At 44.9% G+C, this 18919-nt stretch overlaps 1 protein-coding gene across 5 annotated transcripts in view; it reads left to right on the top strand.

The window, feature by feature from the left end:
- pde1ca (phosphodiesterase 1C, calmodulin-dependent a) overlaps positions 1-18919 on the top strand; it is a 91779-nt gene that overhangs the window by 40136 nt on the left and 32724 nt on the right. For all 5 annotated transcript variants that reach the window (XM_052113702.1, XM_052113704.1, XM_052113701.1 and 2 more), the window contains exon 3: positions 18236-18349. In XM_052113702.1, the coding sequence (XP_051969662.1) occupies positions 18236-18349 (114 nt within the window). The remainder of the gene's footprint in view (positions 1-18235; positions 18350-18919) is intronic.

Below are 18919 nucleotides of genomic sequence, written 5' to 3'. Positions count from 1 at the left end.
GTCCTGACCCGTCTTCCTCTCTGAAACCACAACCGTTTGGAGATTTAAGCCCCAATTGTTTGGGACCTGATTCCCAGCACGTCCTTATGGTCCCGTCCCCTACTATGAGGCAGGAAGGCATTTGGGCCCCCCAGTGGAACCCACATATGTTTCAGGCCACATTTGCCAGTGGACTGACACATCACACATCATCACCGGTAACCTCAGCTGCGCCGGAACTCAAGGAGGGCCACGTGGTTTATGGCATCACAGAGTTTGATCTTAGCAGCTCAGTCAAGGTCACTGTAAACAGTCCACTCAGCACAAACATACTCATTCAGTGCACTGTGAGAAAAAACTCATGACAATATATATTGCAGTGCAACCCCACAATCGTACATCAACAACCTAATGTTCCTCGCTGTATTGCACAGTCATGTATCGCAAACCATTTAGGCATTTAACCACATGCAGGAAATGAATTATAGATATCTACAATTCAATACTTATAAATGTACTAGTTGAGATCAGAAATGAAATTACTACCTGTGAAAGTGCATGTAAAAATTTTACAAGGAACAACTTACATTTTTTATATAAAAAAATGATGTCATTGCTCACAGAAATACACATCATTGACATAAAAATTGAATTTCATATAGTAAAAAACATAAGTCTTGATATCTATAATTGCATTCCTGTCTAAAATGCAATTATAGATATCTAAAATGTATTCTAAATGAATTACTAGTAAGAATTATAATTTTGATATCAACTGTTACATTGTTACTAGTACAAATATCCATGCTTAATATCAACAATTGAATTTCAACTAGTAAAAATGCTCATTTTTATTTCAACATTTCATGTTGATTTCAGATATCTACAATGTTATTGTTACGAATTGTGTGGGAAGGAGGAGAAGGCAGACGAGGAGTGCGGATCTACGTGCAGTTCTTTAATTGAAAATAATAGGACAAAAAAGACTGGAACAAATAAAATATCCACGATGGGAAAAAAACAACATAAACATGAAAAAAACCATCAACGGAGAGTACGGGACAGGGGAATGGAGTACCGACAGGATTTAAACACACAGACTATAAAAATATGCACAAACATCAACATTCAACGACCGACAGGGGAATGGAGAAACAGCAGGGTTTAAATACACAAAGGAACAAACAAGGGAATGAGGGACACCTGGGGCAACAATCAGGGTAGGAGAACCAATCGTAAAAAGAAACTACAAAGGACTACAAAAACCAAACAGGAAACAGGAACTAAACTAAACTTCAACATAAAATCAAAAAAATAAAAGACAACAGTGAACATGACAGAATCCCCCCCAAAGGATCGGATTCCAGACGATCCTAAAGCAAAAAAATAAATGAAAAAAAAACAAAATGAGGGCACCAGGGGCAAACAGACAGTCCAAGGGGGCACAAGGGGCAGACAGGCAGACCAAGGGGGCACAAGGGGCAAGAAGGCAGTCCAAGGGGGCACAGGGGGTAGACAGGCAGACCAAGGGGGCACAAGGGGCAAGAAGGCAGTCCAAGGGGGCACAGGGGGCAGGAAGGCAGTCCAAGGGGGCACAGAGGGCAGGCGGGAAGTCCAAGGGGGCCGAGGAAGGTTCGGGGGGCTCAGGAGGTGGAGCCGTGGGAGGCTCAGGAGGCAGAGCCATGGGAGGCTCAGGAGGCAGAGCCGTGGGAGGCTCGGTAGGTGGAGCCGAGGAAGGCTCAGGAGACGGAGCCGAGGAAGGTGGCGCCGTAGGAGGCTCTAGAGGCGAAGCCCTGGAAGGCTCTGGAGGCAGAGCCGAGGGAGGTGGTGCCGTAGGAGGCTTTAAAGGCAGAGGCCTGGAAGGCTCTGGAGGCGGAGCCGATGGAGGTGGTGCCTTGGAGGCTCTAGAGGCGGAGGCCTGGAAGGCTCTGGAGGCGTAGCCGAGGAGGTTGCGCCGTAGGAGGTTCTAGAGGCGGAGGCCTAAAAGGCTCTGGAGGTGGAGCCGAGGGAGGTGGCGCCGTAGGATGCTCTAGAGGCGGAGCCCTAGAAGGCTCTGGAGGCTTGGGAGGTGGAGCCGTAGGAGGTGGCGCCGTAGGCGGCTCTAAAGGTGGAGGCCTGGAAGGCTGTGGAGGTGGAGCCGAGGGAGGTGGCGCCGTAGGAGGTTTCAGAGGCGGAGACCTGGAAGGCTCTGAAGGCAGAGCCGAGGGAGGTGGCGCCGTAGGATGCTCTAGAGGTGGAGCCCTAGAAGGCTCTGGAGTCTCTGGGGGCAGAGCCGTAGGAGGCTCGGAAGGCTCTGGAGGCAGAGCCGAGGAAGGCTCGAGGAGCGGAGCCCTGGTAGGCTCAAGGGGCGGAGCAGTGGAAGGCTCAGGATGCTAGGGAGGCGGAGCCGTAGGAGACTCGGGGGGCGGAGCCCTGGGTGGCTCGAGAGACTTGAGAGGCGGAGCCCTGGAAGGCTTGAGAGGCGGAGCCCTGGAAGGCTCAAGAGGCGGAGCCCTGGGTTGCTCGAGAGGCTCGAGAGGCGGAGCCCTGGGTGGCCCGAGAGACTTGAGAGACGGAGCTCTGGGAGGCTCGAGAGGCGGAGCCCTGGAAGGCTCGAGAGACTTGGGAGGCGGAGCCCTGGGTGGCTGGAGAGGCGGATCCCTGGGTGGCTCGAGAGACTTGAGAGACGGAGCCCTGGGAGGCTCGAGAGGCGGAGTCCTGGAAGGCTCGAGAGGCGGAGCCCTGGAAGGCTCGAGAGACTTGAGAGGCGGAGCCCTGGGGGGCTCAAGAGGCGGAGCCCTAGGAGGCTCGAGAGACTTGAGAGGCGGAGCCCTGGGAGGCTCGGGAGGAGGAGCCCTGGAAGACTCGAGAGACTTGAGAGGCGGAGCCCTGGGAGGCTCGGGAGGTGGAGCCCTGGAAGGCTCGGGAGGCTCGAGAGGTGGAGCCTTGGAAGGCTCGAGGGGCGCTGGCTCTTGGACGGTCATGGCTACTGGCGCTGGCTCTGGGACCAAACAGGAAACAGGAACTAAACTAAACTTCAACATAAAAGCACAAAAATAAAAGACAACAGTGAACATGACAGTTATTGTAACTAGCAAGAAAGACTTTTTCAGATATCTTTAATTACTCTATTAATATATTATATACATTAACATTTTTTTTGTTTGCTTTGTAAATATGATTTTGGTAGTACCTTTGTAAAGCGACCTTGAGTATTATAAAGGTGCTATATAAATAAAATATAATTATTGATAAAAAAAATTACATTAAAATTGAGGGGTAAATTCACTAAACGGTTGTGCCACTTTTGCATGTGGCATTGCTGGAATTTCTGCCAATGTAGAGCATTCCAAATTGGTCACATATGAGGTTAAATTTCAGTTAGGATGCTATCTTCAAAGCCAGCTGCCTATGAAGCAAGTAGACAGCAAGGCAGCTCACTCGGTTTTGGACCAGCCAGACTGTCAACCTAACCAACCAGAGATTGTGCTTACCCTGGGAAAATGTCTGCCATTACAATGTATATAAACTCACACCAGACATTGCCATCCTACCTGGAGACTCCATAAATCTTGTGTGCTTAGACTTCAGGCAGCTTTTGTGCATTTCCAGGGGTCAGCAAAAGTGTGATAAAGGCTCACAACTTCAATGATTGACCTTAAAATAGACAGTCCACTGACCTTCAGCCAAGAGAAAGAGATGGAAATCTCTTAATGTGTGGGAGGGTTAAACGATGAGTGATTGTATTGGGTATGAGGAAGCTGTTAGCGTGAGTTAAATGCCTGTTTGCGTGTGTTATACATTAAAAGAGAAAGAAAAACCTGGCAAAAGTGATTAAAGAATGGTTTTAAAGTGACCTTATCACAGGGGTTAACAAAAGGAGGTGAGGAAGCCCACACATCCTTGTTCTCTCCAGAGGCCTGTTTTAATGGCGTTTCTCTGTTCATGTAGTATTAGAAACACAACTACATCGAGCCATTCGGTCAGGACACCTTTGAGACCCAGGTGCCCCTGCAAGGACCTCAGCACTTACACAACATGTATATACAGTTTCCCCTTCCAAGTGTGCAAATAAACCTGTTCTGATGGTGACAAAGAGTCAAGGAAAGATGGCTCTGCTGTCTCAAAGTATGGATGATTCTAATGTAATGCAACTATGTTTTTATTTTTATTTATTTTAGTAATTTTTACTCTTACTAAAATGGCATATAACTTTAGTCAACAAAAATAACATATTTTAGTTGACAATCTGCAAAATGACAAAAACTTCCACCAAATATTCAAACATTTTGAACATTTTATATATATATATATATATATATATATATATATATATATATATATATATATATATATATATATATATATATATATTAAAAATATTAAAGGTAAACAAAATACTACATGTGAAAATAGTCCTTGTGAAAATCTGATGAGTATACTGAAATATTAGCTTTTTAGGCTACTTTTTATTTTCAATGTATCTTCCCCAACCCTGAATGTTTCCCTCTGCACAAGTGCTTTCTTAACCCCTTAGGCTGAAGTTTATCTGTTTACTGCAAAAGCAAAACATTTGTGATGAGTCATCGGCACACATGCTCATTAGGAGCTACTAATGAACAGGAAATTCTCAGATTGGGTTTTCACTGGTTGTCTGTGTACGACGGAGAATCTAAATATATCTGTCAGATAAAATATCACAGTGAATGAACAACAAATAAAATGGTATTTGCATACAGAGTTTACCGTAGGCTATAAACATACTCTACGCAGATTTTCAAATGCTTGGCCAATGCAGGCGGTTATATAATTACCTTAAAAAATTTGTGCCATTACATCAGATGTTATTATTCAGATTAATTGAAAATTATAGGCAGTTGTGTTTGTTTAAGTCCAAAAACATGGAAGAGAATTCACCATGGGTTTCCTTGGGATTTTCCAATGTGATCTCATGAGAATTTGTATATATTCTTATGTAAAGTTTGGTTCTAGAAAACGTACATTCTCTTACGTTTGCATAGACACTGAAACGTAAAATATGGACATATTGAGCATCTAAACGTCATCATTTACAAATGTTTACGTGTACTGTTTGAATTAATTAATATTGAATAATTAATAGATTTAATCAGTTCATTACATTTAAATTATAATATGCAGATTAGTTAAATGCCATCACTTTTATTTAATGCAGATGACGTTATAATATGATATTTTAATGGTTTCATGCAGTTCTGTGTGATTTCTGCTGCCCTATACAAAGTTTTAAAGGATTAAATCACTTTAGCAAAGACGAAACTTTAAAATATTAAAATGAATAAAAACTCTGTAATTTAATCATATATTAAGCATTTAAGCTGCATTCACACTGCCGGCGACACGCAGCGACAAAACAACCTCATCTCATTCATTTTTAATGAGAGCTGGCGACTTCCGGTAACACGAGCGACGGCGTCCATTGGCCACCGGATGTGGGCGTGTCCAGCGATGCGACAAAGTTGAGAAATGTTTAATTTTATGCAAACAAACAGCGACTTTAGGGAGCAACAGCCAATACGAGAGAAGATTGTAGAGCTGATGTGATCCTAATATTTTAATAATAATATGAATTGTAAAGAAACAGTGCTGTTTAGACTCTCCATACACACCACTAGCAACCTAACTGTCAGCCACTGGCAACATGCAGTGACAAATTTAGCTGGCAGTGTGAACGCAGCTTTAGTGTTATTTTTGTTTGCCATGGGACACAAAAGGAGTTTTCAGAATTTGCCAAAAAAAAAATACAAAATTTAATCCATACATTTGCTAGCCATAATCCAAATCTACAGACTGCTTTCTGTGAAGAACAGACCCAAATGCAAGCCTTTTATTCAGCGATCTCCATCCGCTGCAGCGCCATCGCACCCTCTGTAACTGCCAACACGCCCACGTTGGATTCGTTTTCAAAATGAAAAAACTGCCGCCTCAAGCATTATAACCAATGGTTTTATGGCAGTGATGTTGAATGCTCATTGTCTTTCAAGTGTCTCGTAACCGTTTGCGACATGCCATATTCTGTGATGTATATGTTTGAATGAGGTCACGTTCGGAAGGCTGCATCCTCCGGAGGTCGCATTTGTCAGCCGCGCATCATTGAGGCTGTCTCGTTTCAGAAAAGCAAGTGGGACATTTAGAATGCAGCCTTCGAATGCCACCTTCTTCCTCGGGAATTCAGAGGATGCAAGAGGTGTATCCGTTGTGGGCGCTCACAACCCACAATTCTTTGCTTCAACGGAAATGTCTAAAAAAAAAATTCGCCGATTTGAACGTAAATATTATGTTCAAATGCAAGGAATGTTAATTCCCAAGCTGAAGTGCCTCAGTAGATGGATGCAGAGTATATAATATGTATTATTAAATTAATATATAATTAAATAAAGTATTAGACTAAAAGTACACCTGTAAAATCTATTTTCTTTTCTCTCTGCATCATTATAACTCTCCTAAATTTGACCTCATATATTCCCTTCCAAAGGGACTTTGTTACCTTCTCAATCGAAGCGCTCGCACTTGTTAAAATGTGGATGCTGTCATAGCAACCATGTTATGTTCCGTTTCCATTCGTCCTACGAAGGCCATCTTGTTTAAATTAGACTTGTTTAAAGGAGGATGCTCGGTATACTGCAGCCTTCAAAGGACGCATCCCACCTATCACGCAGCCTTTGAAACGAGAGACAGCCATGGAGTGCATCAGGAGAAGATTTATAGCAATTCATAATTTAAATTCTACTCTCCACATCACACAATGCTATTGTATGCCATCAGGGAGCACATCGGATGCAGCGCATCGCCCTTTGTGCTACTTTTGTACTGAATTTTGCCATTTGTCTATTTAATCAAAAATGTATTATTTATTAACCGGGTGGTGGAGGACAAGTCTCAGTTGCCTCCACTTCTGAGGCCATCAATCCGTGCATTTTATCACGTGGCTCGCTGTGCATGACACCGCGGAGACTCACCGCATGTGGACGCTCATGCTAAACTCTGCAATCCACGCACAACTTACCACGTGCCCCATTGAGAGAGAGAACCCCTAATTGTGACCACAAGGAGCTTACCCCATATGACTCTACCCTTCCTAGCAACCGGGCCAATTTGGTTGCTTAAGTCATTGGCTGGAGTCACTCAGCACTAACATAATTCAAACTCACGATTCCAGGGGTGGTAGTCAACGTCAATACTCGCTGAGCTACCTAGGCCCCCAGATATATTTATAATTGATTTAAATATAGTTGTATTAGATCCGTCAACATTTTACATTTCTAAAGCTGTTAATATATAAAAATGTTTACTTTTTAGATGCTTTCAAACGTCCATATTGTACATTTTTGTGTCTATCCAAACGCACATACGTTGTACTTTTAATTGTTACAAATATTAACATACAAATAGCTAGGTATATTAATGAGATCAGGCTGAATTTTTCTATGGGTTTTAATGGGTAAAATAAGGCCTGTGGTAAACATTACTTGACAAAACGTGGATGTTTTGTTCTACAACATAAATTACACACAGTGATACCTTACACGTGAGTTTTGAAGCCATAGTGATTTGCATCCTTTTTTTTTTAAACACACGATAGCTTCAAAATCCCTGTTTGAGGTATGAAATTGTGTAATTGAAGTTGTAGAACAAAGCGTCCACATATCGTCACATAATGATTACCACAAACATTATTTTACTCATAAGTTAATTAACCCCATTATAAAAAACCAAAGGATAACCCATAGGGAACCGATGGCGAATTAGACTTCCGGGATTGCCTACAAACTGACGTCATGGCTGAACAGCTCTATAGCCCTGGTTTACGCTAATGCCAGCCACAGTGCTCTTGTGGTACCACTGAGAATGCAATGCTTAACTTGTGTGTGTTATTAATTGCACTTTGATGCATTTCAGAAAAAAAATGATGTGAATTTGAGCTTGTGTAGCTAAAAGCGTCTGCGTTTTACATGCTTACACAGAGTATATTTTAAATAGTTGTGTTATTATTGTTGGTGATTTATAAAACATGTTATGGTCGGCAAGTTTCGGCATGAATTAAATGGCCATGAAACTTAGTGAAAAAGACCTTTAGTTCCATGGGGAGATTACATCTTAAAAAAACACATCATAATGAACAACCACGGACACAGGCCTTCTGGGTATTTGCGTAGAACACCCCAATGTTTATTACATTTATATTTAAAGCATTAGAAAATATTAAATCTGTGTGCTTTCATTGCCATTGCCACGGACCATACAGTGCATAGAAAATTTTGTGCTGGTGGATCTTTTAGACATCTGTGCCCAGGACATCCTGACATCATAATCCGTTTTTTTCTGAAAAAAATAAAAAATCAATAAATGCAGTTCCCTAAAGACCCTTGTCTGTTACAATTCAGCTCAAGCAAACTGCAACCACAGCATCTGCAGCTTAATTTCCTATTCATATACAGTACAATACGTTTACATTTAGGCAGTCCTTCATTTGAAGCTTGCTTTCTATATCTGATGTCCCTGATCCAGTCACAATCGACTCTGAGATGGAAGGCGTGGTCTGATGGTCTAATCATAAGCATCTAATCCGGCTCTTTCTCTGTATTAGAAAGGTCATACATTGTGTGGTCGTGGCCAAGCGGGCATGCATATCTAATGAATTTTTGCTCTTATCATTTCTGCTCTGGACAGATTCTAGGAAGTACTAATCCTCTAATGGGATGGCATTGACTTGCGGCATCGATTGCGTATTTGTCTGAAGGAAGGGATTCCTCGGGGACGCCAGCGGAATGTGTTTCTGCTCTGCCTCGCTGGTTTCGATAACATTGTTCAAACAGCATGTCCTCAACCCTGTTTTCGACGTCACACTTTTGAGTTGAACGAGAGCACTTCATTCAAATAACACAGCTGCTGACAACTTCAGCATAGAAGACAAGAGGCCATTAAGATGACATACAAGTTGCGGTTTTGGGGTAGAAATTGATTTAAACTAAACCTGCAGCTACTACCCAAATTGATTAAGTTCCATTTGTGTTTGTTTTTAAAGAAATACTCTGGGTTCAACACAAGTTAAACTCAACTGATAGCATTTGTGGCATAATGCAGATTATCACCAAGAATATTTTTGAAATGTGGTGTACAGGTAGGCGCTTACAATGGGAGCGAATGGGGCCAGCCCATACAAATTTAAATCTAGTTTTTCTGAGGTATAGCCACAAGACTTAAACATGATTAACAGGATTTATGTGTGATTAAAATCTGTATAAAGTGAAATCCAACATTACAGCTTTGTTACTATGATGATAAATGCCAGCAAACCCTAAAAGTAGTTTTATCACACTAAAATTGTGAAGAACAGAAATTTCATTACACTAAAATAATTTTAATATGTTTAATTTTTGCATCTTGTGGCTATACTTTAAAAATGTTATGTCAATTAGAATATTTATGGACTTACCCCAGTAACTTTCAGTGCAAGTGCCTTATTGTAACCACAATTTTTATTTATTTATTAATAAACGATTATTATTTATTAAATATTTTCTGTGGTAAGAATCATTATGCTACAAATGCTTTCTATTGAGCTTAACATGTACTGATCCTGGAACATGTCTTTAATCATTATAAATGTTAATTACTGAACTATTATGTTAATTACACATTACTGAAATATTAAATGAATTCACTTAGTTTTCTTTATTTTTACATGTGGTAGGGATGTTGTTTTATGCTCACCTCAGCTTTGTGTTGTCTGGGCAGTTTGGTCTGGAATTGGGTCAAGCACGTTTCCTATGTTCTCCATTCACACACATATCCCATCACCCATTCCCACATAGCCTGTCTGCACACACCTGGGACATCAGTGTTGGCCTTATGACTTTGCCCTATGTCCACATGAGTGAAATTCTTAGTCTAGTTCGGAAATATGGCTTTTATAAACAAAAAAAGTGACAGAACTGAATTGAAGCCATATTATTGTCTCGTGTGAATGTGTGTGAAATAAGTTACAAACTGTGTTAAAGTTCTAATCACAATAGTAAGTGCATTGTTTTGTTATAGTCATTAATATTGTGTATTTAAGCACAACTGGAACACTTTACTGACCGATCCAGGACCAGAACTATCTGTTTTACAATGTACATTTTAAACTCTGTCTATTTATGTACTGTTACAGCTGAAAAAGTTGTCCAAATCTACACAGAACGCTTCATATTAGTTCTTGACAGTGAAAAGGATCAGGTGACGTGTTTTTTTTTTCTTTTATCATCCATAGTAATAAAGATGATGGATGAATCTTTTCAGTTTGTCTAAAAAGCTTTTAGCAGCCACAAACCACAAGTGAACAGAGTTTGGGTTTCAGGAAAAACAATGTTAAGACTTTGCTTCTTTTTTCTTTTTCTCATTTTTATCCCCTTTTGTTCCCAATTTTGAATGCCCGATTCACACTATATAGTAGGTCCTCGTGGTGGTGCAGTTACTCACCTCAATCCGGGTGGTGGAGGACAAGTCTCAGATGCCTCTGCTTCTGAGAACATCAATCCACGCATCCACATTTATCACGTGACTCGTTGTGCATGACAATTTGGAGACTCCCAGCATGTGAGGCTTATGCTATTTTCCACGATCCATGCACAAATGATCATGCGCCCCATTGAGAGTGAGAACCCCTAATCGCGACCACGAGGAGGTTACTCCATGTTACTCTACCCTCCTTAGCACCCGGGCCAATTTGATTGCTTTGGAGACCTGGCTGGAGTCACTCAGTGTAATGCAGACTCAGGTTGGTTGGGATCCATGTGCGGTTTTATTGAAAACAGGCAAGCTCAGATAATACAGGCAAGGGTCTGGTGCAGGCAAACAGAGTAAAGCAGAGAGACTGAAGAGTAATCTGGGACAGGCTAAGATCAGGGCGGGCAGCAAACAAACGTAGTCAGGCAGGCTAGAGTCTAAGGGCAGGTGGCTAACAAACAGGAACGGAGAGAAGCTAGATCGGTACACGGGAAGACTAGAGAGGTAAACAATAATGCTTGGTAATGTCGCCGGGGCAGAACAAGACTTCGCAAGGAAGGAAACAACTGGCGTGATTAAATAGGGTGAGGTAATGGGCAACAGCTGGGGCGAGTAATTAGTACTCGGGTGAATGCGGTCTCCGGCGGCTCGAGGAGGAGGCGCCTCCAGCCGTGTCTGTGACAGAGCCCCCCTCCTGTGAGCGGCTCCTGACGCGAAGATGCGACGCACGTCGAGGTCTCCCCTGAGGTCGAGGGGCCGGTCGTTCCGGGTTGGTCCGATGGTACTCTGAGATGAGGTTTGGGTCGAGGATGTCATTGGTGCCGACCCAGGACCTTTCTTCCGGGCCGTACCCCTCCCAGTCAACCAGGTACTGCATCTGACCTCGGTGGCGCCTGGAGTCGAGTAGTCTTCGCACCAGGAAGGCCTCCTCACCGCCCACGATCAGGGGAGGGGGTCTGAGTGTGGCCTCCTCCTCGGCCCCCGGGTCGTTGGCCGGTTTCAGTAGGGAGACATGGAAAGAGGGAGAGATACGGTAATTAGTGGGGAGTTCGAGACGGAAGGTAACAGGGTTAATTTTCTTTTGGATCTTAAAGGGGCCTACGTACCTAGGGCCGAGTTTTCTGCTGGGCTGGCGGAGGCGGAGGTCTCGGGTGGAGAGCCAAACCCATTGGCCTGGGGCGTAGTCGGGTCCGGGACGGCGGTGACGGTCGGCTTGTGACTTTGTGCGGTCCACGGCCCGCTGTAAGTGGACGTGGGCTTGGTCCCAAACTGCTTCGCTGCACTGCAGCTAGTCGTTAATGGCGGGGACCTCCGAGGGTTCTCCGGACCAAGGGAAGAGAGGAGGCTGGTACCCCAGGGTGCATTGGAAGGGGGTCAGTTTGGTGGATGGTTTGAGCAAGGAGTTCTGGGCGTATTCAGCCCATGGAAGGAACCTGCTCCAGTCCGACTGATTGTTGTGACAGTAAGTTCGCAGGAATCTGATGATTTCCTGGTTCAGCCTTTCCGTCTGTCCATTGGACTGGGGGTGGTAACCGGAGGTGAGGCAGAGGTTGATATTTAGGAGACGGCAGAAGGCCTTCCAGACCCTGGAGGTGAACTGGGTCCCCGGTCCGAGACAATTTCTTCGGGCAGACCGTAGAAGCGGAACACGTGTTGGAACAGGTGTTCGGCGGTTTGGAGGGCAGTGGGGAGCTTGGGCAGAGGTATCAGGCGGCAAGCCTTGGAGAACCGATCCACAACCGTGAGGATGGTGGTGTGCCCCTGGGAGTTGGGTAGGTCGGTTATGAAGTCCACAGCTATATGTGACCATGGACGATGAGGAATGGGGAGAGGTTGGAGCAGGCCGGCCGGTGGTTGTTTTGGAGACTTAGCTAGGTTGCAGACCGGGCACTTCTTGACGAAGTCGGCGGTATCCTCGGGTAGGGTCCCCCACCAGAAGCGGTTACTCAGAAGGCGGGTGGTTGCTGTGATTCCGGGGTGGCCGGAACTTGGGGAGTCGTGCACCCAGCTGAGTACCCTCTCCCGGAGGCTGGGGGGTACGAAGGTCCGATCCGCAGGGCACTCAGGAGGAGGTGGGACTGAGACTTGAGCCTGGGTAATGTCGGACATTAGATCCCACTGGACAGGAGCCAGGAAGAGCTCGGGCGGTACGATGGGCTCGACGGCAAGGGTTTGGGCAGTGGTCTCGTGTTGACGGGAGAGGGAGTCTGCCTTGGTATTCTTGGAACCCGGGAGGTAGGAGATGTTGAAGTTGAAGCGGGTGAAGAACAGGGCCCAACGAGCCTGTCTGGGGTTGAGCCTCTTGGCGGAGCGGAGGTACTCAAGGTTTCGGTGGTCCGTCAAGACCTGGAACGGTTCCCTGGCCCCCTCCAGCCAGTGACGCCATTCTTCCAGGGCTACTTTTATGGCTAGCAGTTCCCAGTTTCCAACGTCATAGTTTTGCTCGGCGGGGGTGAGTTTGCGGGAATAGTAGGCACAGGGAAACAGCTTAGGTGGGTTTCCGTGGCGCTGGGAGAGGATGGCCCCGATACCGGCGTCCACCTCTACCACGAAGGGGAGGTCAGGATTGGGGTGGTGCAGGATGGGTGCCGAGGTAAAGCGTGCCTTGAGTTGAGTGAAGGCCTGGAGGGCTTCGGCTGACCAGTGGAGTTTATTGCCACCTTTCTTCAGCATGGCGGTGAGAGGGGAAGCAACTGTGCTGAAGTTGCGGATGAACCGGCGGTAGAAGTTTGCGAACCCCAGGAAGCGTTGGAGCTCCTTCACCGTGGCGGGCTGAGGCCATTCCAGGATAGCTCGCACCTTGTGGTCATCCATGGCCACTCCATCTGGGCTGATGATGTACCCCAGGAAGGCTACTGACTTCAGGTGGAACTCACATTTTTCGGCCTTGGCGTACAGCTGGTGTTGGATGAGGCGTTTGAGGACGGTCCGGACATGTGAGATGTGTTCCTCAAGGGAGTTGGAGTAAATTAGTATGTCATCGATGTAAACGATAAGGTAGCGGTTGAGAAGATCCCTGAATACATCGTTGACGAAGGATTGGAACACTGAGGGGCTGTTAGACAAGCCGAACGGCATCACCAGATACTCATAATGGCCGGTGGTGGTGGAAAAGGCAGTCTTCCACTCATCTCCCTCCCGAATACGCACCAGGTTATAGGCGGAGCGCAGGTCCAGCTTGGTGTAGATCTTTGCATTTCTCAACTGCTCTAGAGCTGCGGGTACGAGTGGCAGGGGGTATCTGAATTTGACGGTGACGTCATTGAGGCCGCGGTAGTCGATACATGGGCGAAGGGAGCCGTCCTTCTTACCCACGAAGAAGAATCCGGCGGCTGCCGGGGACGTGGAGGGCCGGATGAATCCCTTGGCCAGTTCCTCCTTGATGTATGACTTCATGGCCAAGGACTCGGGTTCTGACAGGGGAAAGATGCGGCCCTGGGGTGGTGTGGCTCCCGGTTTGAGATCAATGGCACAATCGCTAGGTCGATGGGGCGGAAGTTGGGAGGCCTTGGCCTTGCTGAAGGCCTCGCGCAGGTCGGCGTACATGGGGGGTATCAGAGCGGAGTCGTCGGGAGCTTCCTGGGCCTTGGTGGCCCCCACGGTTAAGGGGTGGATAGTTCTCAGGCACCTCGCCGAGCAGTCGGTGCCCCACTGCGTGATTTGACCGTGCCGCCAGGAGATTCGTGGGTCATGAAGACGGAGCCAGGGGAGGCTGAGGATTACCGGGTGGTGAGGGGAGGTGACGAGGTGCAGACGGATGGTTTCGGTGTGCAGTGCTCCTACCTGCAGGCGGATGTCGGTGGTGGTGTTGCACACTTTACCGGTACCCAGGGGCCGTCCGTCTAGGGCCGCCACTGCCAAGGGAGGTTCACACACAGTCAAGGGGATGCCATATTTCTTACAAAAGTCCACATCAATGAAATTCCCAGCCGCACCAGAATCGATCATGGCGTGGACATTTAAGCTATGCGATTGGTAGTAGAGTGAAATGGGTACATTCAGGCTGGAACTGGATAGAGTGGAAGATAGTAACAAACTCACCCCTGGCTGTTGTCGTTCGGGCGGGCGCGTCGGGCAGTTGGAGCGGATATGTCCGGCCTGACCACAGTAGAGACAGAGGCGGTTGGAAATACGGCGTTCTCTCTCCTCCGGAGTGAGGTGGGCGCGGTCTAATTGCATGGGTTCAGGAGCCGCTTGACGCTGGGGTGCAGGAGCGGGCTGCGGGAGCCATCTAGCTGGTCGTCGGGAGCGGATGAGGTTGTCGACACGGATAGCCAGCGAGATGAACTGTTCCAAGGTGGCCCCCTCATCGCGACACGCCAGCTCCGATTGCAGATCCGCGCTCAGACCCTGGCGGAAGAGGAGCTTTAGGGTGCACTCGAGCCAGCCGGTTTGCGTTGCGAGGGTGCGGAAGGTGAGTGCGTAATCAGCCGCTGTGCGATTTCCCTGACGGAGGGCCAGCAGTTGCTCACCGGCGCTCTTACCACTTTCAGGGTGATCAAAGACGTCGATCAGGCTCTGCATGAACGAGTCGAAGGAGAATTGTGTGAAGCCCTGATTGTGCCAAACCGCGGTCGCCCAGTCGAGAGCACGGCCCGTCAAAACGGAGCTGACGAAGAGAATTTTGCTCTGATCTGTCGGGTATACTGTCGGTTGCTGTGTGAGGAAATTGGTGCACTGCATGATGAAGCCTCTGCACTTCGAGGGCGTGCCGTCAAACTTTTCCGGGAAGGCGAGTCGCGGGCTGGCGGCTGCTTGGGGGAGTGAATCGCCGACTGGCGTCAGGTTAGCTTGAGGAACCGCGGGTGCGGTCGCGGGAGCCGGCGCGGGTTGGAGCGCTGCCTGTACAGTACGCATTATCTCCTCGACGGCTGAAGCGAGGCGCCCAAGCTGGAGCTGTTGCGCGGAGAGCTGGTTCGCCTGCGCAGAGAGTTCCTCCGATAGGCGGGTGATCACCGCTGGATCGAGTGTCGGCGAAGTCTTCTGTAATGCAGACTCAGGTTGGTTGGGATCCATGTGCGGTTTTATTGAAAACAGGCAAGCTCAGATAATACAGGCAAGGGTCTGGTGCAGGCAAACAGAGTAAAGCAGAGAGACTGAAGAGTAATCTGGGACAGGCTAAGATCAGGGCGGGCAGCAAACAAACGTAGTCAGGCAGGCTAGAGTCTAAGGGCAGGTGGCTAACAAACAGGAACGGAGAGAAGCTAGATCGGTACACGGGAAGACTAGAGAGGTAAACAATAATGCTTGGTAATGTCGCCGGGGCAGAACAAGACTTCGCAAGGAAGGAAACAACTGGCGTGATTAAATAGGGTGAGGTAATGGGCAACAGCTGGGGCGAGTAATTAGTACTCGGGTGAATGCGGTCTCCGGCGGCTCGAGGAGGAGGCGCCTCCAGCCGTGTCTGTGACACTCAGCCATAGGCGGAAATCGCGGGGGGGTCAGGACCCCCCCATCTGAGGGTTGTCCCCCCTAAAATATCATTAAAATATGTGTATTGTAAATAATATAATGATATATTCTTAAAATAATTGTTTAAGAAATAAAATAATACAAATGCAAACAGGGCAACAACAAAAAAAACCTTGGTGTCCCCTTCAAAAATTGCTCGAGAATTGTTATGTTTATTGTCCCCCCAACATTTTGATGAAATTTTCGCCCCTGCACTCAGCATGCCCTGGAATCAAATTCACGACTCCGTGGGTGGTAGTCAGCGTCAATACTCGTTGAGCTACCCAGACCCCCAAGTCTTTGCTTCTTAACTTAAAAATATGTTTGTATTAATGAAGACTTCATTCAAACTTTGTTTTGTAGATAATTTCATTGGAGTGGGATCTATTTTTGAATAAAACTTACTTTGTTAGAATATTTGCCAGTATAAATCTGGCAGTGATGGTTTTGCTATTTGCATATTGAATGGTCATTGGTCTTCTTGCATTTAGACGAAATGGGATTTCAAACATTTTCAGCAGTGTCCTTTAATATGAAAATTAATTAAACAGCATTTTCTTATTTTGTGTTACTATAATGGGTAACACTTATGGTTGTATTTGTTAACATTAGTTAACTACGCTAGTAAACATTAACAATACTTAATAATCTTGGTTAATGTTAATTTCTTCATATACTAGAACATTTATAACATTAACAATTGTATAAGTTAACATTAGTTAATACAATATGAACTAACTTAAACAAACAGTAAACAATTGTATTTTTATAAATTGACTAATTATCCAAGATTAAGAAATGCTGGAAAATGTTATTATACATTGTTAATGATATCTAATGCAAACCTTATTGTAAAATGTTACCCAGTAATTATCATACTTGCAGTTTCCATAACCTCATATTAATTGAGACATTGGTTAATGTACTTCAAGAAAAAAGTTGAAAGGTGATCAAAATAAGGAGATAAAATGGTGACTTGTCACGGCAACTAAAATCCACACATTCCCTTATGCATATATGTACATTTTAACCAAACATTTTCATGTTGGGGGGAAAACTATTGGACTCGTTATTTGTCATCTACCAAACTATAAAGTATAGTGCATGTGTTTTAGTGCTTTCATTTAAAAAATCGTTTGCAGTGGTTTTATGGATGTTTTAAAGGCATTTTCGTGATTTTGCCTAGGGCCCCACAAACCCAAGGGCTAGCCCTGATGACATGGATTTAATGAATCAACATTAGCGAAATCTACAACACTCTCTCACAGCGAAATCGTTAGGATTTGTACGACTTTTCTAAATTTGGCTAATTCGTATGATATAATGCTACTGCACTCCTACGTTTGAATTCTTACAACTTTCAATACAGCCAATGATGTTGCTGGACAACTTGTTCTGTCACACACAACAGCTTCCTATCATGTTTACACACTACTGATTGGGTAAGGGCATACTATTAATTAATATGTAATTTAAGCCTTGTGCATGATTTTTTATTTATTTTTTTAAAGTTGACGTGCTTTATGATCTAATATGACAGCTGTTCGGTTAAGAACAATAAGCAATAACAATTACGGTATAAAATAAATAAATAAATAGGATTGAAAAAAATAAGCCTGTGAGAAATGTACAATAACCCAAATTAATTTTTCTAAACATGATGTGCACACAGAATAAAAGGGTTTAACCTGTTAAGCAGTCGGCACATTCTTGAAAATAGCTTTCTTGATCAACAGGCTAAAAATAACATTTGCATACATAGCCTGAAATAGTCATTTTCTAGGCTACTTACACAAAATGCATACATTTTTGATTAACAAAATGTACATGTCAACAAGGTCCGGTGAAAGACAGGACCTGACTCACCTGAGGTGATTATCCTGCGCTTGAAAAAGCCCGCTCAGCGGGAAAATAACTTGCAAGCACACACAGATTTAAAGACTCAATGTGACTCAAAAATGTTTTGGAAATACGCTTCCCGCACCATCACCAAAGTGATATCCATTGCTACTTTGCTGGTCTTGCGAGAGGACATTATCCTTCACGCGCCACGAGTTGGAGAGGGAAGAAGCACGCGCAGTCTGAGGTGAAAAAATGAGCTTTGTAAATCTGCTCCAGATATCCTCTTTTTCAAAACCGTTTAATGAGGACACATATTGACCGACTATTATTTCCTGTGTCGACTAGCAGTATCAGAACCGTTTAGTCGACTAGTCTCGCACATCCCTAGTCCTAAAGCGAAAATGGAATAATAAAATCACCATATAATCAGATTTGATGTGTTTTCTTCTCATTTCAGGCTGAGATGTTTAGTGAAACAGTTGGAAAGAGGTGAGGCTTCAGTTGTTGACCTGAAGAAAAATCTAGAATATGCTGCATCCGTTTTGGAGTCTGTCTACATTGAAGAGACCAGGTGAAGAAAACACACTACACGCAAATTGTAAATTTCTCTCCCTTTTTTCTCTTAAGGGAAAGATCAACCAAAATATCTCAGCTCTCTAGGTCTATACAATGCAAGTGAATGGTGACCAGGCAGTCCCGTGAAGGTCCAGCACAAAGTAATCCACGACTCAGACCCGCGGATACATGTCATGAAGCGATATGATAGATGTGGATAAGAAACATTTCAATATTGATGTTCTTTTTTACCCTGCCCAGTAGGTAGCGTTATGCACAAATAATGTTAATTGACAAAAATCAAAGGAAGAATAATGTGAAAATGAAAGTGGAGATTTAGAATAACAAATACTTAAATATTGACCTGTTTCTCACCCAAACCTATTACCATATTGCTTCTGAAGATACAGATTAAACCACTGGAGTCATATGGATTCATTTTATGCTTTTAAGTTTTGACCACCATTTACTTGCATTGTATGGCTCTACAGAGTGAAAATATTTTTCTAAAAATCTTGTGCTCTGCAGAAGCAAGAAAGTCATACATATCTGGGATGGCATGAGGGTGAGTAAATTGTGATTGAAT

This window comes from Xyrauchen texanus, chromosome 41, assembly GCF_025860055.1.
Source record: "Xyrauchen texanus isolate HMW12.3.18 chromosome 41, RBS_HiC_50CHRs, whole genome shotgun sequence".
Classification (NCBI taxonomy): Eukaryota; Metazoa; Chordata; class Actinopteri; order Cypriniformes; family Catostomidae; genus Xyrauchen; species Xyrauchen texanus.
Note: the sequence above shows the minus strand (reverse complement) of the source record. Positions and strands in the feature narration are given on the sequence as shown.